The 26,132-nt window shown below is 31.8% G+C and overlaps 2 protein-coding genes across 2 annotated transcripts; one reads left to right on the forward strand and one right to left on the reverse strand.

The window, feature by feature from the left end:
• The first annotated feature begins 5,548 nt into the window (after positions 1-5,548).
• LOC148206709 (uncharacterized) lies at positions 5,549-6,133 on the forward strand. Its single transcript, XM_088108685.1, has one exon. It carries the CDS (start codon positions 5,549-5,551, stop codon positions 6,131-6,133), a length of 585 nt encoding a protein of 194 aa, XP_087964811.1.
• A 10,247-nt stretch (positions 6,134-16,380) lies between these two features.
• On the reverse strand, positions 16,381-21,460 carry LOC124826706 (glycine-rich RNA-binding protein 4, mitochondrial-like). Its single transcript, XM_047299612.2, has 4 exons — positions 21,252-21,460; positions 21,096-21,164; positions 16,734-16,840; positions 16,381-16,663 (listed from the first exon to the last, which is right to left on the reverse strand). Exons 1-4 carry the CDS (start codon positions 21,379-21,381, stop codon positions 16,556-16,558), a joined length of 414 nt encoding a protein of 137 aa, XP_047155568.1. The 5' UTR covers positions 21,382-21,460; the 3' UTR covers positions 16,381-16,555.
• Between the last annotated feature and the right edge of the window lie 4,672 nt (positions 21,461-26,132).

Here is a 26,132-nt window from a genome sequence, read left to right on the forward strand (position 1 = left end):
TGAGTTTACATCTCCTGAAGCAAATCCACAGGTTGAGTAAAAAAACCATAGTTCAGTTGTGATGCTCTCTGGTTTCACCTTGACATCTTAAGCACTTATTCTTTCTGATTTGTGATTTTAAATCTCACAAAACACCTATTAACAAGAAAAAACACAAAATCCAACTGTATGATCCGAAACAACTATAATGCTTAATAAAATGATTCAATTAATATAATTATGCATGCAAATGGCCTAAACTAAACTACTAATGCAACTACATTTTATTTACCTATCAGTGTATAGACTGCACAAAGCTCTATATGGTCTAAGACAGGCACCCAGGGCCTGGAATAAAAGGATTGATTCGTATTTGCTTGATCTCGGCTTCAACAAGTGTATTGTTGAACATGGAGTATATGTTAAAGCCTCGGGTGGAGAATTGGTAATCATCTGTTTGTATGTAGATGATCTTTTGATAACAGGTTCAAATATAGAAGATATTGAAGATTTTAAGAAGAAGATGCAGACTGAGTTTGAGATGACAGATCTCGGCAAACTCAGTTATTTTCTTGGAATGGAATTCGTGCATACCGAGGCTGGGATGATTATGCATCAGCGTAAGTATGTGAAAGATCTGCTTGAGAGATTTAAAATGAATCAGTGCAACGCTGTGAAAAGTCCATTGGAGGTAAATGTCAAGTTGATGAATGATGATGCAGAGGAAACAGTAAATGAAACGGTGTATAAACGAATGATTGGATCACTGAGATTTTTGTGCAATAGCAGACCTGATCTAGCATTCTGTGTTGGTATAATGAGCAGATTCATGAATCAGCCCAGGAGAAGTCATTTACTCGCTGTGAAACGCATAATCAGATACATAAAGGGCACTTTGAATACTGGAATCTTATTTCCTTATGGAAGAAAGAAACGTGAGCTGGAGTTGATAGGTTTTTGTGACTCGGATTATGGAGGAGATTTGGTAGAAAGGAAGAGCACTTCAGGATACATCTTCTTCCTGAACGATGCACCTATCTCGTGGTGTTCAAAGAAGCAGTCCATAGTTGCACTGTCCAGTTGCGAGGCTGAATATATAGCAGGATGTTATGGAGCTTGCCAAGGTATTTGGCTTAAAGAACTACTGTCAGAACTGAAGGTTACGAGGGAGAATGCTGTGAAATTAATGATGGACAATACCTCTGCCATCAATCTGGCAAATAATCCTGTAAAGCATGGGAGAAGCAAACATATAGAAGTGAAGTACCACTTCTTACGAGACATGGTGAATAAAGAGAGAATTGAGCTCTCACATTGCAAAACTGAGGAGCAGTTGGCAGACGTGTTTACTAAAGCTTTGACTGGTGAAAGATTTGATTTTCTGAAAAGAAGAATTGGTGTTGTTTCTCTGAATGAAGTTTGAATTAAGGAAGAGTATTGTGGTGTAATTCAAACAATATTAAACTCGTTTTTTTCTGTTACTTTCTGTTACTGTATTATCAGTAACTAAACCTTGTATATAAGCTTTGCTTTTAAACGTTACAATATATCATTCATTCATATCTCACTGTTGCTGTTTTTTGCTCTCTTTCTGTATCCCGTTTCTCTGTTTCAATAGAATATATATATATATATATATATATATATATATATATATATATATATATATATATATATATATATATATATATATATATATTAAATAGTTTACTTTTAAGATAGGTAGTAAAAAGATTTTTTGAGAAAAGAGTATTTGTGAGCATAAGAGCATAAATGAGAATGATTGATAGAATAATTAGTATCGAAAAATGAATTGGCTATATTTTTTGGTAAAGTGTTTGGCGTTTGACTGGGTCTTCCCATCCAACATTCAATATCTTCCTAGTCAAGTGTGTTTCAATAATCAACCAAACCTATCTAATTCATCCCATATCAGATCTTTCATTTCAAACGCCAATTATTCCATTTTAAACAGCGTGTCACATGACGTGTTTCCAAAACATATCATCGCTCAATCCAAATCACTCCAAATTTAAAACCTGTGTTTCATAAAAGTAATAGATGACATATTAAAGGCTAAAAGTTACCACAAAATTACAAATTATAAGAGATTCTTTAATCAATTTTTCTACTCTCATTTTCACAATTTTCTTTATAATCAATATATGTCTTTTGGGATTCATTTAGATTAATTATCATAATTTATTATAACATTTTCTTTTTGCTTTGCTTTAATAATACCCTTTTTTTACGATAACATAATTATATATAAATTTTTACTATTTTTATATCCTATGAAAAATAATCTGTATATTCATTTTAAAAAATATTTTTAATTTATAAAATATTATTAAAAATAAACTATTTATTCCTTTTTATTTCACAATTATAAATTTAATACTTAAAGAATAATTAATGAAAAATGTATTAATATATATATTATCAATAAAATTATTTTACATTAGTTTAAATTTTTCTTAAAGGAATGAAAAATAATAATATTTTTAATATTACATATAATTATAAAAAAAACTTATAAGATCAGGATTGTTAAAATGTAATTATTATTATTTAAACTGCTTTGTCAAAAAAAAATTGTCATTTAACGAAAGGTGATGAGTGAATTTTCAAACATATATACTTTTAACTAAAATAATTTTATATTGAAAATAATTTATTCTTTTTGACAGCATTGAAAATAGTTTAATTTAAGAATGCAAATTCTGTTTTATGTTGTAACAACATTTAAAAAAATCTTCCATAACAAAGAATTTATAACAATTTATATGCATTGCTCAACGAATTGAGCCAGACTCGAGATAGATGAATAATACCTGGTGCATACGTATAAGATCAAATAAATAGTTATCTGGAATAAATTTGTAGGCTTGAAATTTTAGTTAAATATTTCACTGCAACAAGACATGTGACGTACAGTGATGATCATATTTTTATTACTTTCTGAAAATTGCAATGATGAATGATGATTACGTGTGGCTTTTTAATGTATATGTGTGATCTTGGATCCAAACCATTATTACTTGGAACACTGTTAAACTTTTTGCAGAAATTTAAGAATATTAAAATTGCATTAATTGGATTCTTCGAGGGGGAAAAGAGATGCTTTGTCATCACCCACTCTCCTTTTTTGTTTTTTTCGTAAGACAGACCTACAATTTGATAAAGAAATGGAACTCAATAATTACTTTGTCTCCTCATTTTTCAGAGTCAGTTTCAAGATTTTAATAGATTTTGTTTCTATATGCACCAACAATTATTTTTCTTAACTTATTTTACCAGCTATCGACAATCCTATTTAAAAACTCCCAGTTTATGGACTATTCATCTCATAAGTTATTGTTTAGTGCAATTTATTTTTATAAAAAATTAATAGTCGGGATTACATTATCTGAATATGTTTTGCAAGTTCTGGAATTTTGTCAGATTCTTGATAATGTTGTGGAGTTGTATTGGAACCTTTAATCTTCCAAAAAAACAAAACACTTGAAGATGTATTCTAATGCAATTCGCAAGGAATCTATTTCAGTTAGTTGAACCCTTATAACTTTATTTGGAATAATTGGTGTTGCTGCAAGTTTTTATGAACCATTTTCAACCATCTCCATCTTTTGGACTTTATTTGGTGCAAGTTCTACAGGATAACATGTATGTTGGAAACCGCCTCTTCAATTCCAAAGGCTCAAATTCTTTTATTTAAATATGCAACTCTTAATTTTGGGATAATCGACGAGGTTATTTAATCTTAAAAACAAAGTGCTTCCTTAGAAAAGTAATAAAAAGTAAGTAATTCTTATACAAACAGAAATTATCTATATTTAGTTACGATTGAAAAAAAAACACTTTATTTTATTAAACACGTATGCCCGTATTTTTTAAAAGACAGTTTTCATAGTTAGTTTTTGACTATCTTATAAATTAAACAAATTGTTTAGGGTGGATTTCATCACAATACATTCATTTACACTTTTTTTTTAAGTCTTTTAATCTGGGTTTTAGTCTCGTTATAAAATTCTAAGTCCTTAATATTTTGTCTCCCGTGTGAAAATGTTTCTATCAAAGATACTTTTGTTTCGCAAAAATACTTTACCTGTAAACTTGATTATTGATGATATGTTTAAAGGTTTATGACCGTTCGACCATCCCTAGAGTCTGACTGATTCGAGTTTTAGTGCATCTTTTGAAAAAAAAGTTGAGGTTATAACATTTGTCATAACCAAAGTTTTAAATGACATTTTCGAAAATGTGTCTCAATCATTGATATATAAAGGAGAAATGTAGAGAATAAAATTCTTTTGTTTCCAACATAATCTTTGTTTTGAGGATTAAAAATTTGCCATCACATTGTCTCTTGTGAGTTTCATAAATTTTATAACGTTATAGTTGATATTTATATTGTTTTCGTCATTTATCTTTTTAAGACGAAGATTATATAAGAATTCAATTTGTCCAACTTTAAAGTAGACATACAAAATTCACAAGTACTTCCTACATATGTTGATGTTGTGTGTAAACTTTGAGGGTTATGATTTTCATGCATGTGGATGTCTTTGGGTCTAATTCTACTGGAGTTAACATAGTAGAGTTGAAGAAATGATTTATGACAAGATCCTACAAGTGATAAAAATTATGTCTCAACTCATTACGCATCTTCTCTATATGATTCCTAAGCTTCTCTCTGCTTTTGTAAAAGACAGAAATGATGAGTTTTTCAACATATTACAAAAGCTGTCAAACAAAACCAATATCATCATCATAAATGTCACATAATTTGAGGTGAATAAAATAACAACGATAAAGAAAACTTGAAATTAAAGACATAGGAAAAAGGGTTCCTAATATAAAATTATTGCACTCCTCGCACAAATGTCTCAACAAAATGCAATAGAAACAATAAAAAATGTTTTGCATATAATTTGCGAGCACATAATTATGATGTAACAATTTGAATTATTCCTTTAAAAGTTACGAAATACTAAGAGTGACTCGTTTTAATTTGACAAACAAATAACGTGTCGAACAAAAGCGTATCAACCTAGCTTCTTTTGCCACTTTTGATACAACATGTTCAAGCTACACATGAGACCCAATTACATTTTCTATTAGTTGAATTATCCTTACATCCTCCATATGATAAAATTATGTATTAGTAGTTTATAGAAATGAAATACCCTCATTAATCATACTTGAAAACGTATAATACCCTCGAAAAAAGTTGAGGCAATAATCGTTGTCATAACCAAAGTTTTGAATGACATTTTCGAAAATGTGTCTTAGTCATTAATATCTAAGGGAGAAATACAGAGAGTAAAATTGTTGGAAGTCCCACATCGACTAGAAATAAGGTCAAATTATAATATATAAGTGAGGTGCAAACATCACCTTACAAGCCGGTTTTGTGGGGTTGAGTTAGGGTGAAACCCACTTTCTAATATGGTATCGGAAGAAAATTATTTCTTTATCACGTTCTTCCGCAACCAATTCTTTTCCTGCCCAGATCTTCATCTTCTACCTTTCGTTCTTGGCTTTTTTGCCTTTTTCTTCTCCTTCTATGGCTACTCCCTATGTTATTCTCGCATCTTTGCAAGATACAACACACGACTATTACATTCACCCTAACGAGAATCCTTCACTGGTGCTTGTTTCCCCGATTCTTAAAGGTTACAATTATCATGGATGGGCTCGCTCGATGTCCATGGCACTACAAATGAAGAATAAATTTGGCTTTGTTGATGGTTCCATTCCTTGTCCAACTGATACAGATCCCATGGTTCTAGCATGGAAGCGTTGCAATAATCTAGTTTTATCTTGGATCAATCATTCTATTTCTCATGAGATTGCTACAAGTATTATCTGGATTGACTCTGCCGCTGCAGCATGGAAGAATCTCAAAGATCGTTTCTCCCAAGGTGATTATGTTCGAATTTCACAATTGTATCAAGATCTTTATTCAATGCATCAATCTGATCTAAGTGTTACTGCACATTACACTAAAATGAAGATTCTCTGGGATGAACTTTGCAATTTTCGTCCTATTCCTGAATGTCAATCTTATGCTTCTTGTTGTGTTGTTTCTAAGACAATGAAGGAATATCGTGAAAAAATGATTGTGTTCTTTGTTTTCTTAGAGGCTTGAATGATAATTACTCTGTTGTTCGCTCTCAGATCCTTCTCATGGATCCCTTGTCTTCTTTACCCAAAATTTTTTCGATGATAATTCAACATGAGCGACAATTACAATCAGGAATTCTTTCTCAACCTCCAGTCATGGCGTCACAAGTTTCTCAATCTAAACCTTCTTTTTCTACCTTCAATGGCAGAGGTAAACCCTCTCCTGCCAATGATTATGGCTGGGGAAGATCTTCATATCAAGGTTCTTAGGCTCTTTATCAAGGTTCTCAGGCTCGTTCCTTAGGGGGAAGGTTTGGTGCACCTCGACAATGCACTCATTGTGGCAGGATAAACCACACCATTGATACTTGCTTTCTAATACATGGATTACCACCTGATCTCGAATCCAAAAGAGTCCACAATGTTACAACAGATTCTTCTACAATAGTTCCTTCTTATAATAATTCTCCGGCACAGTCACATTCCTCAACTCTGGGACTTTCTCAAGAGCAAATTAATGGTCTATTGGCACTTCTTCCTCAATCTAATCCCACAATCCCACATTCTACCAATCTAGTGAGCTCTCATAATGCTTCCACTTCTTCTCAAGCTCAAGGTAATATTTATTCCCAATGGATTCTAGACACAGGTGCTACTGATCATATATCCAATTCTTTGTCTCATTTTATTTCTTATCATAGAATCTCACCAATTACAGTATCACTACCCAACAAGAACTCTTCATTTGCTCATTTTTCTGGCACAGTTTCACTTAGCCCACACCTTACTTTACATAATGTCTTGTTTATTCCTAATTTTTCTGTCAATCTTATTTCGGTCACAAAGTTAACTAAATCTCTATCTTGTAAACTTAACATTTCTGAATTTTCCTGTGAAATACATAACAAGTCAACCCTGCAGATGATTGGGAAAGCTGAAGAAAGATATGGCTTGTATGTCATGATAGTTCCTGCACCCACACCCCTTGGTTCACCAGCTACTATTACTTTGGAGAATTTTATTGCTTGTTCTACAATAAGACACAACTCTATAGATATTTGGCACTATAGACTAGGGCATCCTTCTTTTTCTTGTTATACCAAATTACACAACATGTATGCCACTTTACCCAATACAAAATACACTCATTGTGATGCTTGTCATTATTCTAAGCAAAGAAAATTGCCTTTTCAATTAAGTACTACTGTTTCAAAAGCTCCTTTTGATTTAATTCATGTTGATATTTGGGAGCCCTATAGTACTTCTTTTGTTGATGGTTTCAAATATTTCTTAACTATAGTGGATGATATGTCTAGATACACATGGATTAAATTAGTGGCAAGTAAATCAGATACAATATCACAACTTATTGGCTTTGTTTCTTATATAAAAACACAATTTGGCATTGATGTAAAAGCTGTTAGATCAGATAATGGTAATGAGTTTGCAATGACAGATTTTTATAGACAAAAAGGGATGCAACATCAATTATCATGTGTTGAAACACCTCAATAAAATGGAGTCGTTGATAGAAAACATCAACACATTCTCAATGTTGCTAGATCTTTAATGTTTCAATCCCATTTCCCCATAATTTTTTGGTCTTTTGTTGTTCGTTATGTTGTGCAACTCATTAATATTTTACCTTCCAAAGTTTTGACATTTTTCTCCATCTCAGTTGTTACACAATGTTAAACCTGACATTACTTACTTATGAGTTTTTGGCTCACTTTACTATGCTTCAACTCTTCAAACTCATAGAACAAAATTTCAACCTCGTGCAAGAAAATGTGTTTTACTGGGTTTTAAAACAGGAGTGAAAGGCTACCTTTTGTTAGATTTCAACTCTAGAGAAAATTTTCTATCAAGGAATGTAGTATTTTATGAAAATATATTTCCTTTTCTTACTAGTGACAAGCACTCACCTATTGATACACAAAATTCCTTGGATTTTGTTTCCAAAATTATTTCACCTCCATCACCTCTTTTTTCAGAAGCTACTGATTAACCCTCTTTACCACTTACATCTCCTCCTTCTATTATTTCCGACCCTGTTATTTTCTCTTCTCAGCCTGTTTCTGTTGAACCTGTCACTGCTACTCCACAAAGGAAATCAATCAGGCCAAAACATACACCATCTTATCTGCAGGACTATCATTGCAACATGTTATCTACTTCTTCCGCCGCTCAGTCATCCACATGTACCTTATATCCTATCTCTTCATATCTATCATATGATGCATTATCATCTCTTCATAAATCATATGTCCTTAATCTTTCCCAAGTTAGTGAACCTAAAACCTATAACCAAGCCATCAAACATGATTGTTGGAGAAATGCCATGGATCAAGAAATTGCAGCTTTAGAAAATACCAAAACTTGGGTTTTGACTGATCTACCTAATGGAAAGTAACCTATCGGATGTAAATGGGTATACAAAATAAAGAGGCATGTTGATGGGAGTATTGAACGATACAAGGCAAGGTTAGTAGCCAAAGGCTACACACAACAACAAGGTTTATATTACTTTGAGACTTTTTCACCCGTTGTCAAACTCACAACAGTAAGATTGATTATGGCTTTAGCAGCTTCCAAACATTGGTATTTACATCAACTAGATGTAACTAATGCCTTTTTACATGGGGATCTAGATGAAGAAGTATACATGTCTCTTCCTCTTGGTTATAAAACTGAAAAACCAAGACAAGTTTGCAAGTTGTTGAAGTCTTTATATGGACTCAAGCAAGCCTCTAGACAATGGAATTACAAGTTGACAACTACTTTACTCTCTTTGAGCTACATACAATCAAAATCAGATTATTCACTTTTTGTCAAAAGTGATTCTGCTCATATTAATATCTTACTTGTTTATGTAGATGATATAGTTTTGGCAGGTGATGACATCTAGGAAATCCAAACTGTGAAGACTCTATTGAATGCAAAGTTCAAGATTAAAGACTTAGGCCAACTCAAGTATTTTCTGGGCTTAGAAATTGCAAGATCTCAACAGGGCATTAATTTGTCACAAAGGAAGTATGCTCTAGAGTTACTAGAAGATGCAGGATTGTTGAGGTGTCAACCTGTTTCTACTCCCATACAGCCAGGCACAAAATTTTCCAAGACAGATGGGAAACCCTATTCAGATGTGCAGGCCTATGGAAGACTTCTTGGCAGGTTACTATATCTAACCAACACAATACCAGATTTATGTTTCGCTGTTAGTACTCACAGTCAATTTCTTTCCAATACTTTGGAAGATCACTATGCAACAACAATAAGAATCCTGAGATATATCAAGAACAATGCAGGACAATGATTATTCTTTCCCTCCAACACAGAACATGCTCTCAAGGCTTTTAGTGATTCTGATTGGGTTGCTTGCCCTGAAACTAGAAGGTCTGTGAGTGGTTTTAATGTGTTCTATGGTGCATCATTAATCAACTGGAAATCCAAGAAGCAAGGTACTATATCTAGATCATCAACCGAAGAAGAATATAGAGCTTTAGCTTCCACAACATGTGAAATTCAATGGCTTCTGTGTTTGCTCCATGATTTGAAACAACCTCTACCACAACCAGTTCCTCTGTTTTGTGACAATTAATCTGCTATACAAATTGCACAGAATCCAACCATGCATGAAAGGACAAAGCATATTGAAATTGATTTTCATCTTATAAGAGATAAAGTTCAAGCTGGTGTAATTAAGCTCCTATCCATTCCTACTTCAGCACAACTTGCAGACATTCATACTAAAGCTTTGCATCCAACACAATTTCAATCTTTGTTGTCCAAGCTGAGCATTAAGGATATATATGCTGCAGCTTGAGGGGGGATATTGGATTTAATTTATTTTCCGTTCATATCTGTGCATTTATGTTCATATATTTATATTCTATTTTTATATTTATATTTCGTTTATATATTGTTTCAAACAATTATATATATGTAAATTGTACTATCTCCTGATTATGGAATAAGAAATACAATTCCTATCCTTTCTTTAACAGGATAAGAAATACAATTATATATATGTGAAGGGAGTGTGTTGGAAGTCCCACATTGACTAAAGATAAGGCCAAATTATAATATATAAGTGAGGTGCAAATCTCACCTTACAAGTCAGTTTTGTGGGGTAGAGTTAGGCTGAAACCCACTTTCTAATAAAAATTATTTTGTTTCGAACATAATTTTTGTTTTGTGGATTACAAATTTGTCTTCACATTGTCTCTTGTCAGTTTTTTAAATTCTATAACGTTACAGTTAGTATTTATGTTTTTTTCCGTCATTTTTCTTTTAAAGACTATGATTATGCCAGAATTCAATATGTCCAAGTTTAAAGCACACGTACATATCTCACAAGTACTTCCTACATATGTGAATGTTGTGTGTGAACTCTGAGGGTTATGGTTTTCGTGCATAGGCCTGCTTCTACTGGTAGTTAACATGGTAGGGTTGAAGCAAGGATTTTGTGTGGTCATGGCCAAATCCTAAAAGTGATAAAATTATGCCTCAACTCATTACACATCTTCTCTATATCATTTCTAAGCTTCTCTCTATTTTTGTAGAAGAGAGAAATGGTGTCTTTGAGTTACAAGTTTTTCAACATATTACAAAAACTATCAAACAAAACCAACCTCATAAGCATAAATGTCACATACAATTTGAGGTGAATAAAATAACAACGATAAAGAAAACTTGAAATTAAAGACATAGAAAAAAAGGTTCCTAATATAAAATTGTTGCACTCCCCGCACAAATGTTTCAACAAAATGCAATAAAAGCAATAAAAAAACGTTTTTGCATTTAATTTGCGAGCACATAACTATGGTGCAACAATTTGAATTATTCCCTTAAAAGTTACGAAATACCAACAGTGACCCATTTTAATTTGATAAACAAATAAAATTTCGAATAAAGACGTGCCAACATATTTTCTTTTGCAACTTTTGATACAAAATGTTCAAGCTATACATGAGACCCAATTACATTATCTATTAATTAAATTATCTTACGTTCTCTATATGATAAAATTATGTATGAGCTTGGCCTGATATAATCTGATTCGACTCAAACTTGATATAAGACCGATTCTATATTATGTCAATTGATATTTAAAATAAACACTTTTTCCAACTAAAACTTGAAATAGCTCAAACTAAATGACTTTATTCAAAATATATTAATTTTACAAACTATTTTGGCCAAACATTCAAAAGCAATTTTGTTTAGGTTTAAATGGGTGATTGCTCCTTTATTAATATAGGTTGGATGAGGGAAGAAAGAATGAAATTTGCATCAAAGGCAATAATTGATTATGCCACAATACCCTCCCAAATACAGTGCCACCTTCTCCTAATTAATAAATTATTGATTTTTCTCTATAATTCATCTCATAATTTAATACAACTTATACTGTGGCCCCTTTGATGTAAGATGCTCAACAAAAGAGTTTGATTGAAAACATCACCTGCTATTCCTCAGCTAAACATTTCGCTGTGAAGCTAGAGCTAGCTTTACGCAATTTCTCATCTCAAAGAGAAAGAGAAAAAAAAACTTACCACACACAATAATTTGTTTAACTTTTGACTTGTTTCCTTTTTAATTTCCTTCACGCAATCACACAATATCTGTGGGAGTGGCTTTAGTGCAATCATAGAGCTTTGTAATGATTATTTCTATCCAATTTCTAAGCATGAAAGGCAGAGCAAAGAGAAAAGATAGATAGAAACATGTTAACTCTTTTTTTCATGAAGCATCGGAAGCGAAAATTACATGCACGTAATTTTTTGGTGAGACGTTTGAATTGTGATTAATTTTTAATATTTGAATTATAATTTTCAAGTGTTAATGGTTATAATTTTTTGTATTTTAAACAAATTTTTTATTCTCAACCAGATGTCAAACCTATTAAATTGTTAGGTTTTGATGAGATTAGATGTGATAAATAGAGTGTCCCATGTGTTAGTCTAAAGTGTAACCCAACAAATAACCAATTTTTGTATAAATTGTAGTAAAGAACACTCACCTAACTAATTATTAATCACAAACTTGACTCATTTTTGTGCTTAACGTGAACCACAAAGAACGTAAATCACAACCCTGTTTTAAACAGTTTCTATAGCTTAGCTTTAAGAAAAATAATTATTTGAAAAGATGATTATCTAACATGAGAAATATCACATGCCATTTATAGCAACTATTACAACTTTCAGTAAGTTTTAATTCACAATTAAATTGAAAGTTTCTTTCAACTAAAATATATTTAAAAATTTTAAATCAATACAAAATTATTTGATAACCGTTATATAAAGTGAGTCAATGTATAATTATTTATTTTTCTTATAATTTGCATATAAAAGTAAATATAATATATAGTTACAATTCAACCGTTAAATTGATAAAAAAATGTAGGTTTAATTGCTTCCTTTGTCCCCAGTTTGGTTGAATTGTGTCAAATTCATCCTCATTTTTAAAAAAGTTTCATTGTCGTCCTCACGTGGTATAAAAGTGTCAATTGGATCCAAACATAGAAAAAATTTGTGTCAAAGTAGTCATTTTTCCTATATTTCTGTGTCTTCCTTTCATATGTCACTTCTCTGGAGTTATGAAAAGCCTTAAATTGGATAAGGTAAAATGAATATCTGTACTTGATTGTATGAAAGGAAGACACAGATATATAGGAAAAATGACTACTTTGACACAAATTTTTTCTATCTTTGGATTCAATTGACACTTTTACACCACGTGAGGACGACAATGAAACTTTTACACCACGTGAGGATGACAATGAAACTTTTTTAAGGGACAAAGGAAGCAATTAAACCAAAAATGTATTTTGTAGAAAGTTATTAATAATGTAATAACTAACATGTTATAAAATAAAGCTTTTTAACATAGAGAAGAAAAGAGAATAAAAGATAACGAAGACTTATTTTTATTAATTAGAGAAAAAGTTTTATTTATAATTTAAAGATACTATTTGATGATTTTAATTCAAATAGTTAAATCAATCATATGATTAATTGAAACAAATTAATCGATCATATGATTAATGTAATAAATGAATTGATAATATTTTCTTAGGGTGACTGATTGGAGAATATATCTCATTAAAATCTTATTAGTAAGAAAAATCATTTGGGATAAAAATTTAATAAAGGAAAAAGAGTACATCATTCTTCATTTTTTAATGCAATATTGTTCATCACATATTATATTTTTCCTCTTATATAAACTTATATCACTAAGACGATGGAGTCCAACCTTGTGGACCAATTGCTCAAAAGTTTTCTTTGGCAAAAACTTTGTAAATAGATATGCTAGATTTTCATAAAAACGAATCTTTTGGATCTCTATATCACCCTTTCAATTGAACAATGTACTATTGTCTTCATATATGGTCGTTGATTTCTTTTTTTGAAGATAGACCACAAATATGTTGCACATATTGAATTATAGACTTTAACCAAACACATTCATAACTTAACTCATGTAATGCAAAACTTTTTGTATGATTTGACGATGTTGTTGTTATGATTTGTTTCACAAACCGCCATGAAACCATTGTGCCACCACATGTGAACAAATATCGTGTTTCTGATAAGTCATTGTGTGGATATGATAAATAACATGCATCTACATAACCCATTAGATATAATTTTGAATCATTTTGATAAAATAATCTTATATTCATAATATCCTTAAGGTAATGAAGTATATGTTTTAGTTCAATCCAATGTCTTATTATAAGGGAAGAACTATATATTGTTTAACAAATGTATAACAAATACTATATTAGGTCAAGTATAATTAGCAAGATATATTAGTGTTTCTATAACACTAAGATATGGTACTTCTAGACTAAAAAGTTCTTCATTATTTTCTTGAGGCCTAAAAGGACATTTATTAACATCTAAGAGCCTCACAACCAATGAAGTGCATAAAAAATGTGATTTGTCCATATCGAATATTTTAAACACCTTTATTATATAAGTCTCTTTATATAAAAAAAAAAACCATCTTTATTATACAAGTCTCTTGATATAAAAAAAAAATACCTTGTTTAAATACTCAATTTGTAATAAAAAAATCTATTGACATAATTCTTCTCCCTAAATCTTGAAGGCATGATAATTTCGTTCTTATATAATGTAGCTCTACAAAAGAAAACATCTTATTCAAATTTTGACAACATTGATTATAATGTATATTCTTCAGGAGTGTTACTCCTTCCACCACTACACAATAACTCCTTCCACCACTACACAATGCTCCCTACACCTCCCTAATTTTTCTTATTTTCAAAACTAACCTTATGCAAATATTTATTTTTTACTTTTACCTATTTTAATTTAAAACCCTATTCCCATTCCCTTTTTTACTGCACCAGTACCCCCCACACCCCACACCCTCACATAACCCCTTCCTTCCTCACATACCATTCCTCTTTCCAAAGTTCCAACATTCTACTTCTCATTTTTATTTATTTTTCTTTTCCATTCCAACCGTGACCTCCAACCCAACCACCACTTCTTCATCTCCAACCTCCCTCCAAACCATACTCTAGTTCATAACCATCCGCACTAAAATTCTCTCTTTCTCGTTCAAATATAACTCCTCAAGCCACTCACTCCTCTTCTTTCCTAAACCACACTACAACTCAATTCTGCTCTTTATTTTCTCCATGACATTCCCATAAACAAGCCACATCATGCAAAGTTTCCTTTTATTTTCATTACATCTACAACTTCCAGAGACCAATTAAATACTCTTTCTAACTCTTCTCTTTCTTTTTCTTTTTATTTTTCAATAACAGAATCCTCTCTTCTTATAAGCTCCATTCCTTTCACCACAATACCATCTTCACTAGAAAACATACCAACAGACGTCTATCTACATTGCACACCTTCATTGTGAGAACCTTTCTCCTCCACCATCCTTACCTATTTTCTTCTTCTATGTTACGATTGAGTTTAAGCTTTTTCCCTTGTTATCAAAATCTCTGCTTTGCTACTTTTCCCTTCTCAGCTTCTTCTTCTTCTATGTTGGGAATGTGATTTCGGGATCCAAAGCTTTTATGAGCTCGTGGTTACAGTTTTTCTAGATAGTGACATATGTAATCTTTATGCTTGAACAGATGTAGATATGCAGATGTTGATATCTGTTCTTTGACATATACATCTGTTTTAGTGTATAAATTATAAAGTTAAAATTTTTAATCACAAAAAATTAAATATTATAAAAGGCAAAACAAGAATGAAGAGGTGCAGGAACACCTTGTGGTGGTGGGGGAGGAAGTAACACTCCTTCTGCACATATATAATGTACTAAGGTCTTAAAGCTAAAGCATAAAGAAAACAATTCTAAATTTTAATATAATTTGTTTGGCCATTTAATATTTATTTTATTTAATTATAGGATGTAGAGAAAATTTAGCTTATTTGTATAATTTAAAAATCTATACAAATTATAAAGTGGAGCATAACTTTGTAAAGAAGAGCACGCAGAGGACCATTCTGTTTAACTTTGAAGCTAATAATAAAGTTATTTTAACAATTTTTTAATGTAGAGGAAACAAATAATAAAGTAAAAAATATTAACTTTTGTGAAAAAAAGTTATTTAAAAAAGTATATAACAAATCTTTTACCTTAATGAAAAATTTGGTTTTATTGCTTTAAAAATGTAAAATAAGAGAGAGAGAGAGTAAGTTGTAGAAAGGGGTTGTAGAAAAGTGGTAACGGTGGAAAACCATCCATCTGCTATACTTTTGAAATAGACACTTTTTAATGTTTTAAAATATATTAAAAAAATTTAAGTACTAATATCAATGTATTTTTAATGTTTAGTAGAGAATGGTATCAAAATATTTAATAGAGAATTTGGACTCACGATAGAGTAGTAGAAAAAACTTTACTCAAAAACCCACTTGCATATGTAATTATGTTTTATATTCCTTAAAATTTAGGAATATTCTTATTTCAGTTTTATAATTCTTTTTTTAAAATTAATCTCCCAAAATTATTAAAAAAAATAAAATTTAAGTTTTTTTTCCACCAAAGTTAATGTTTAGGAGCTAAAATTATATTTAACTTAATTTAAGAGACAAATAAACGTTTTTTCTTTCAATTTGAAAGACTAAAAGAATCAAGTCCAAATTTGAGAAACTAAACGTAATTAAACCTTATAAATTTTATCTTATCTTAGCTAAATCGTTTTCATTTCTCAAAAAGCACTCATGATTCTAACAAAAATATGCAAATGTTTCTGTAAAATAAGTTGAATTTAACACATTACTTTTGCTCAGATTTAAGGAATTGATTTTTTCCAGTTGCTTGTAAATTTCATTTTCTGCTGACTGCTAATCACGATAATCAATACAAATTTCGTAGTCATCAGCTAACAATAGATATGATGTTACCTACATGGATTTAGTGAGGCAAATTAAATTTAGCGCCTGTTCAAATGTCCAATATCTGAAAGTCGAGGAACTACAACAGGTACACCTCGGGCCTTCTCAAGTGCAATATTTATCCTCAATGGTCTCCCCAACAGTGCCTGTAAAGAAAACATCACCTTCAGAAGGAATTTCAACAGGAAATAATATATGGTATTCTTTATGTCTGACCTTTCCATCCATTGCTTCCTTTGCACATTTTGCATCATCTTCATTTGAAAAAATGACAAATCCAAAGCCTCTAGACCTGCCACTGTCTTTATCATACACTATCCTCACTACAAGAAAAGGTCTCCAATAATTTAGAGAAGATCAAGACAGTAACAGATTAAGGATACCAAAGTTGTATACTGAAAAGGAACAAATCAGATGATGGAAAAAATATGAGGTCCATAACATGTTCAAAGAACAGCTAAAAGACAACTAAAAGCTCTCGATATACACAATGTCAAACCTAAGCTTAGCTTATTTTCATCATCAGACTCGCAGAAAAGCTCATCAACTTTGTTCCCAATTGTGTAATTCATCGTTGAACAATCTTCCACGTCCTGTTGCCCGAGTTTCTCTTTTGTGTAAGCAAATTTGCTCCTAAGATTTTACACGGCACAACCTTTGGGTTTCGAAGCAGTTCATACCTCCTTAATTTTTTTACTCAAGTTTAGGGCCCAGGAAATTAGAAAACAGTAGTTTATTAGAAATTTTAGGATTATGTGAACAAAATAAGTTTTATATTAGAAAATGTTGGATGACAGTTATTTGTGAAAATAATGTATTTGGAGTATATATATATACTAGGGGAAACATAGGGCCTTGTTGCACCGTGTCCACATTTCTTCTGTTATACAATAAAAAATAGTTACCAAAAGTGGTTTTTTAAAAAATAATAACCCCTTTATTTATTGATACCAAATGTAACTTCTTTATATAGATACCATAACTGAATTCTAATCCCATTATTTATTGTTATAAATTACAGAAGTTTGTGTAATCGGGAGTGGAGAATTATTTGTAGTTTGAGGACAGAGAATACTCTCTGTGGGAAACTTTTGTCTCTAGGACGGCTAGTGCATTGATGCATTGTATGTGTTATAGGGACTTCTGTCTCTAGGACAGTAAGTCCATTGCTCCAGTTGATGCGGGACTAATCCACCTCTTTTGAGATTGCAATTAAGGCAATCCCGAAGAGGCCAAACCTACGGCAGAATAGGGGTGACTACAATTAAGGTGGCTTTCAAAATTCCCATCACACTTACGGCTACTACCTTGGAAGGTGGCAAAGGAAGGTGGTCCAATAACAGATCTATGATAGGCTTTAATACTATCTTAAAAATTGGACACGGGGCTTAACTCAACCCCATAATGAGAATGATACAAATCAATTGAGTTCAACTTCTCTCTAAATTGGATTTCTCTTGAGCTTTGTTGCCACCGCATTCAACTTTTCCATACCAAGAACCAATCAAAGGAGTTTGAACAACAACTCGAGCCAAAATAATTCCAATTCAATTGCTATAAACCCTAGTCAAACCAACCAGTCCCAATTTTGTTCATTAGAATGAAAATCCTACTATGCAGAGACTCTAGATTGTCCTCCGCTAACAGGTGGAAATTACAATAATTGTGCTCCTTCAATTATATGTTTGCTGATTCCGAAGAACCAACTCAAATTTGTTGACAGAAGCATTCAAATGTTAGATAAGTTTGATCAGATTTATGACCTCTGGAAGAGATGCAACAATTTGGTAATCTCCTGGATCTTGGAATTTGTATCACCTTCAATTTTTGAAATTATAGTTTACGCTGATCTTGCCTACGATGCGTGGAGGGAACTTTAAGAGAGATTCAATCAAGGAAATTTGGTGAGAGTTACAGAAATTGGACGAGAAATGTATGCTTTCAAGCAAACTTTTTTGCCAGGCACAGATTATTTCAATGAACATAAGATATCTGGAAGTAACAGATTGACTACATATCACACTACAGTTGCTCCGATTAATAACTAAAGCTTCAAAAATATTATTTAGCCAAAGATCTCCCTTGACTTCCTCCAGCACCTTTTTGGTCTTTCTCTTGACCTACTCATAGGATAAGAATCAAACAATCTATACTTCGGACACCTATTGTGACCTTTAATACATGTCTAAAATGAAGGACATCTAGTAAACTAAGTTTATAGCAGTTCAAAGAGACACAGCTTATATCCTTGGGTTGCTGCATCTACAGATACCAGCCAGGTCCTCATTTGTCTATCTGATAAAGATAATGTTGACTGGACTGAGCAAGTGTGTCTTTCTTTTATCTTTGTCCATACAATAGCATTCCTACCATGTCAATTAAAATGACAAATGATGATGTTTTTAACGCTGGATCTGCTGGTGATGTGAAAATTTCAGCAATTTGTTCCTGAGGATGGGTTAATTGTGCCAGCTACAGTTTTATTTTAACGTGGTGTCAATATCACAGCTTGCAAAATAAGCACATAGCAGATTTTTATTTGCTGAAAATGCAAGTCCAATTCAGGACTTACAACTGAGGATGATTGGTTTGGCGAGCTTGACCAAGGACTCTATCACTTAGATCATTGTTGGCTGGGATCTCACATCAAGGCAACACACATTTCAAAATACTGGAAGGGTATACATGGAAAGGGCCTCTTCTTTCCGCATTCCTCTTCCTTGCAGACATTGCATTTATGTGATGCAAATTGGGTGGATTTCTGGATACTAGGGGTGTCTGGCCCATCCCACTAACTCAGGCTGGCCCAAAGGGACTCCTGACGGGGGCAGCTTCTTCCTGCACCTCCATAGTTTCAACTGGCACCCCATAAACTTTAAAATTCCAAATTTACCTTCTAGTTTAGGAATTTCATTTTTAGTTCCAGGTTTAGTCCAAAATACAAAAAATACATTCCAGATTACACCGTCTAAAATACAAAAATAAAAAATGTATTCTGGGTTGCACGATTCGTAATACAAAAAATACATTCCAAAATGTATAATCTGGAATACAAAAAATGCATTATGGATTGCACAATCAAAAACACAAATTTTTCATTCCAGATGACACAATTTATAATGTACTTTTCAATAAACATAAAGAAGATGAGGAGCGACCGAGAGATCTAAAATGTGTTTTTCAATAACCAGGTCTTGTCCTAAATATTGTTTTGTCTTGATCAGGTTGGGTTTTCAAAAATAACCCTATTAAAACTTGGGGCCGAGTAAGAACATAAGTTAACCCATCCCAATCCATACCATGTACACTCCTACTACATGCTCATGCCTCGGTTACAGGCTGCTGCTTCTTCTTGGGAGAATCTTTCTTGTGTTGGCGGTCTACAAGACCAACTATAGCTCGTTCTTCATCAATGACACAGTATCGCGCTCTTGCCCGTCACCTACAAACTGCAGTTGTTACATTATCTCCTCTACATGTCACTTGTGTCAAGCAACCTGTTCAATGCAGCGACAGTAAATGTACACACTGCTTTCCTGCAAACCCGGTATTTGATGAATGCGCCAAACAGATGATGACAGTCACATCCTTCCGGAGAAACATATTGCAATCCTCATGAATTTTATCTCCATTTCTACCGGTGATCAGACTGCTCATGTCTTCTACAAGAATCTCCGTCCATATTACCTACCATCAGTAGGTTTCTAAGCTGGGAATGGTCAATATTTACCAGTCCTCCGCTAGCGGGGTATTACATGATGAAAAACGGAAACGGGGAAAAGGAGGGAATTAGTTTATTAATTGAATCTAGCTGTCCATTACTAGAATTGGTTAGTTACTAATTTTTCCCCTGCACACAAACCCATATGCCAGTACATCACTGATTGATGAGAATAATACAAACAAATTGAGTTAAACTTTCTCTCCAAATTAATTTTACAAAGGGGCAGATTAAAAAAGCAGACATTAGAATTTTGGTGCACGTGTTAACATGTATGTATGCATGTATGATCTTTTTGTCCCATTCACTTGGGTGAACGCGAGCTCATCACAAGTGCATCTTACATGACAGTATGCCAAATTTGTGAGAAGAGAAAAAGAAATTGACCAAATGCAGATGAAATAAAATAACAAGGAAGGAAAAACTGAACAGAGCCAAAAGAAAAAAAATAATGGATCAAAAGTAGAAGTAATCACAGGTATAAAGAGAATCAAGGTTTCAAAGTGTGGTTAGCAAGTTATCCGCTTTTGCCTGCGATTTGGGAAGCCACAAGGCAAGGCAACCAGAAACTAAAACATCTACGGTGATTCTGGAATGGTGGAATGAAAAGGAGGGAGCAGAGAGAAATTATATGATGATATCAGAGTCTTATGAGCATGAAACAGCATGACCCCTCAATCCCGTTTAAACATGCTATTAAATTTGATATGTATAAAAATTACACTTTTAGACAGCCATAACATAAGTCCCAACGCTCGCAACAAGACTTCAGTGAGACAAAACGTCGAACACGTAGCTTCATATCAGAAACATGGGTAAAAGACAAAGACCTAGAAAAACGTTAAGGCGCATATTACCTTCGGTGACGTCTCCGAAAGAAGAGAAAGCGTCTTTGAGCGACTTCTCGTCCACTGACCATGACAACCCTGAAAGAACCTCACTCAATAAAAACAAAGGAATGAGCATAACACACAGAGAGAGAGAGAGAGAGAGAGAGAGAGAGAGAGAGGGACCTCCAACAAAGAGCTTGTTGGATGAAGGATGAGAGGGTGAAGAACAGTAGAAACGGTATTGAATTTGAGGAAGAGGAACGCGGAACCTTGTCGAAATGGCTGTAGCAACAAAAGCCAGAGATTTGCTCATATTTCCAAATCAAAAGCCAAGTCTCTGTTTTTACATCTCAAACAAAGCTTTTGGTTTCGCAGTTATTTTTTTAGCTATGGTTTTAGTGTTTCAAAGGGGTCATTTTAGGTTTTATCCTTCAATTTTTTTAAAGATCGTTCGTCAAAATAAAATCATAGTATTAATTTCAAAACATTTAATTTAAGAGACTAAATTAGTTTTAAATTTTAAAAAGTTAAACTTTAAATCTTAAAAAATCATTTTTTTTCTTCAATTTAATATTTATTGACTAAAATAACTTTTTCTTTTTAATCTTGAGAGAATAAAAGAATATTATAAAATTTTGAAAATAAAAATCTTTCTAAATTTGATTGAAAACACACTCAAACCTTTTTAAAGTGAAACAAAGTAGCTAAATTACTTCACCTCCACATTCCCATTTTATCCTACAAATCAACGAATATAAGAGATCCGTTTAGGCTTTAACGGATCTTAATATCCGTACACGGAAATCAAGATCCATCGTTTTGAACGCGTTTTATGAGAGTAAAGGAAGGAGAATTAGACTTTTGAGAGAATAAAAGTGTGTTGTGAATGGGTAAATGTGACCGCGTTTGTTTTGGGATGGGAAAATGAAAATTTAGAAAAGTGGAAAAGTTTTAGTAGAAAGGAAGTTCATCTCTAGGAAAAGTCTAGCTAGGTTGAAAAGTCATCCTATTATGTGTAATGGGTCGTGGGGAGTTTGGTAGGAGTAATATCTTTCGGATTTCAAAATCCGTTGAAGAAAAAAATCCATCAACGAATTTTAAAATCCGTTGAATATTTTTCAAAAATTTCAACGAATTTCAAAATTTGTTAAATACTTGAAAAATCCTTCAACGAATTTCAAAATCCGTTTAAAGATTTTTTCTTTAACGGATTTCGAAATTTGTTGAAGAAAAACAATGGGGTATAAGATTTTTTTAAAATATAAAGGATAGTTTTTGTATAAGAAATTTGGGGATGTAAGGAGAAATGTGGAATGGTGTAGGGATCCTCCTGAATTAGTAGAAAGACATTCAAGTCAAAATAATGAATAAGCCTGTAGAACCCGTAAATAAGTGGCGGAGTTTAAGGGGAAGATACACTATTTAAGTAGATGACGAGAGATAAATTGTGTTGCACATTGGACCATTGAAATGTGTGATTTAAGAATAATTAGATGAAAAGAAAACATACCTTATTTACTATATATGACTTTGATTTAAAAGTAAAAAATAACTTACCAAGTAAATATATACGATGAGACTACATTATTTTTTATATGTATTAAATAATATTTAATATACAATGTTGATTTTCTTTATTTTTATTAGTTAATAAATGATAATAATAGTTATTGAATTATTTCATTTCTTCTTTTATATTTTGAATCTCATGTCTCATTCCATTCCAAGATTGGATTTCAATTAAGAATTTGACATGTCTCCTCAAGTTAACATGCAAAAGGTGGTAAATATATAAATTATTAATTTATTTTTGAAATTGTGGATCTGAATCTCATTTTAAATTATAATTACGGAAAGAGTTAAGTCAGATCTCGTTTTAAAGAAGTCATGAAATGCATGTATAATTTTTTAATAATTTTGAATTAGTTTTTGTGTACGTTGACTTTTCCAAAGATTAAATTTAATTAATCTTAAATTAACTTCAAAGCAAAGTAAGATGACTTTTGTTTAAAATGACATTCAAATAATATAGGATTGGAAACTTCAATCTAAATTCAATTTCACTAAAGTGAGGAAAGTTTTTGACAACTTCTCCTAACTAAAGTCGTACATGAGGTTGGTGACTTCAACCTACAATAATTTTTGAACTAAAGTCGTGAGAATGGTTCACGACTTCAACTTTAAAATCTAAAGTCTTGACACTGGTTGGTGACTTCAACTTTAAAATAATTGAACTAAAGATGTAAGCTACATTGGAGACTTAGTGTTAATGAAATTTTAGAAATATGTTTAGTTGAAGTCATGAGAAAGATTGGCGACTTTAGTTTTGAAATAATTCAAAGAAATTTCTTGACTTTGGTTTTACAGATTTAATTCTTAATTAGTTGTGAATTGGTGAAAGATACTTCATAATAATAATAAGTTCATTATTGAAATTAGAATAATAACAAAGTTACACGTATAATCTTAATACAAATATTTTTTACTCATTGGTAATATAGTGGTAGAGAATTCATCTGTGAGATGAAGTCCCACAACGTGGACTCATGTTTGTCTTCTAGGCTTCAGTTGTTAGCTATGATGTGAGGATGGAGGTGGCAACTGATAATTATCATCATTGTTGTCTTCATTATCAATATTGTCACCTTGACCAATTGAGGCTTGGGATGACATTGTAGGATGATAGTATTCCATGGATGATGTGGGATTGAATGCAAACTAGGGTGAGAGTACAAAAGTTTCGAACATATTTAGTGGACTAGAAAAAATATCTAATTGACTAGAGAAAATGTTATATGTGAATGAAACACTTTGGGATGGTGATTGAAAAAACATGTTTTGTTGATGATCCATGTTTGTGGACATCGAAGTTTAATGCAAACCATATAAACTAGACTGACCAACTATGTGCTCATGAACTTGTTGACTATAGGAAGAAAACACAATATCTTGATATCGAGGTTGAAGCTCTAATGGAATGTCATATTATGGTAAGAGAATGGAAATTAGTCATAAATAAAAAAGAAGTACATGAGTCAATCTTTTAGAAATTAAACTTACATTAATTGTCATCAGGTTCACGAGGTGATATGTAGCGAATTGTACGACTAATGTACCATTGCATTTAAGGCATTGTGCCACGCAAATGGTCGTTACTCGTGAACAAAGTATCTTGAATGAGCCAAGTGTGTTGGTCATTCCAATAAGCTATCCACCTTTGATGATACTCAAACCAAGATTTGTCTACTCTCCCTCTCATATCTTCTTTGTGAAATTGACTTAAATTTAAAGGTTGAATGAGAATAATTTGTCAAAAGCAAAATTGGTGCATAACCCCATCAACCTAGTGGAATTCAATTGTGATAAAACAAATAAGAGTAATGCAGGTTCGACATACCATAGGAACCTCAACATTAATCAATGAAGTGACATCGTTCGTGGTATAAGAAATCTAGAGGAACTGCAATAAATTTCATAAATATTAGGTGAAAATATTTTTTAAAAATTACAAGAAAAGTTTGATTGAGAAACTTTATTGGATGTATACGAATTTAGAATAATTTAACTTATTAAAACCTTGCTCGACAAAAAAAATCAATTTAAGAAAAAAAGGTTTAAACTAAGAAAAAAATTACACATCTCTTTATGATAATCAATTACCAAATACTTAACTTATTGATATGTAGTCATCCGAAGAAGTTCGTAGGTATGTTTTTATCTGGACTTGTATATCTTGGTTAAACACTTTTAAAGTAGTTTCACTCGAGATACTTTTAATGTTTTTTGAAATAATTTCCGAATATTTTTTTATCCAACATTAAGCATTGATTTTATCACTTTTAAAATAGTTTTCTTGTGACTTTCTATTCGAGCTTATACTTTACTTTTAATGCTTTTTAAATATTTATACAATATAAGAAGAGCTTTATGTTGTTGTGTTGTTTGGTTTGGTTGGGTTCAAGTATTGTGAGGAATGGATACACATGAAACCAATCTTCCACCACCACATCATATCAGAATAAATAATGATCACAAATTTTACTAAAATTCATAATAATAAATTATAAATTCGTATTCTTTAATTGCATTCATTATTAAAATTGTTCCGATCAACTGCATTGGTACCAATTAATGTCATCACACATCATACTCAATTATTGTTTTTAGCGAAATAAGTTTTACCTATCTTACTGTGAATGTCAAACATCTTTATCAGATTTGGCCAATTAGTTTTCGAAATGAATCGACCAGATTCTTGACCTATAACCAACATCTAAATCATAACTTATAAAATATTAAGAATCATAACTTACAAAATATTAAGAAACTAATATGTGAAGATGAGAAGAGAAATTTCATGAATAATGTTACTTTTTCCATCTATTATTATAGGAAGGTTATAAAAATGTGTAAAGTTATGATAAATGAGAAAGAGAAAATACAACTTTCACCTCTTACCAAGAATAGTATTGTTATATTCCTTCACCATTATCACCTCTACACCATCGGCAATAAGATGTTTATTTAATTATTTTTATGTTATCATAACTCAATACCTATTAATTATTTCTTATCTTATTAAAAACCTAAAAATTTGAAATATTTTATCATAAATCAACATCCATTAATAGGAACTGAAAAAAAATCACTCAATATCAAACTAACATTGATAAAAACTATCGTCTTACCTAGTTATATGTTTTTAACAACAAATACTATTTTAATTTAAAAGGAATACTAAATAAAAAAACAATTCAATTTATTCGTAAACTAACATGAAAATATATAAAAAAATATAATTATATAATTTCTTAAAAAGATTGGACCCCCTTTTATTGATGGGTCCTAGATCTTAACAGTTTCGAAAAGGCTGCTTCTCTCTGCAGTCCCATTATTTTCTTCCTGCACCTCATAGTCTTATTGAAATGACTTCATCACCCTTAATGAAAAATTTAATAAAAAACCTAAAATAAATCACTTCATCTTCCACTTCTTCTCCGTATGTTCTCTGCACAGCGCCACTACTCACCAATTTCATCCCCTACACCTCCATTTCCTTTAATG

The sequence above is a fragment of the Vigna umbellata genome, chromosome 1 (assembly GCF_029865625.1).
Source record: "Vigna umbellata cultivar VRB3 chromosome 1, Vumbellata_1.0, whole genome shotgun sequence".
NCBI classification, from domain to species: domain Eukaryota; kingdom Viridiplantae; phylum Streptophyta; class Magnoliopsida; order Fabales; family Fabaceae; genus Vigna; species Vigna umbellata.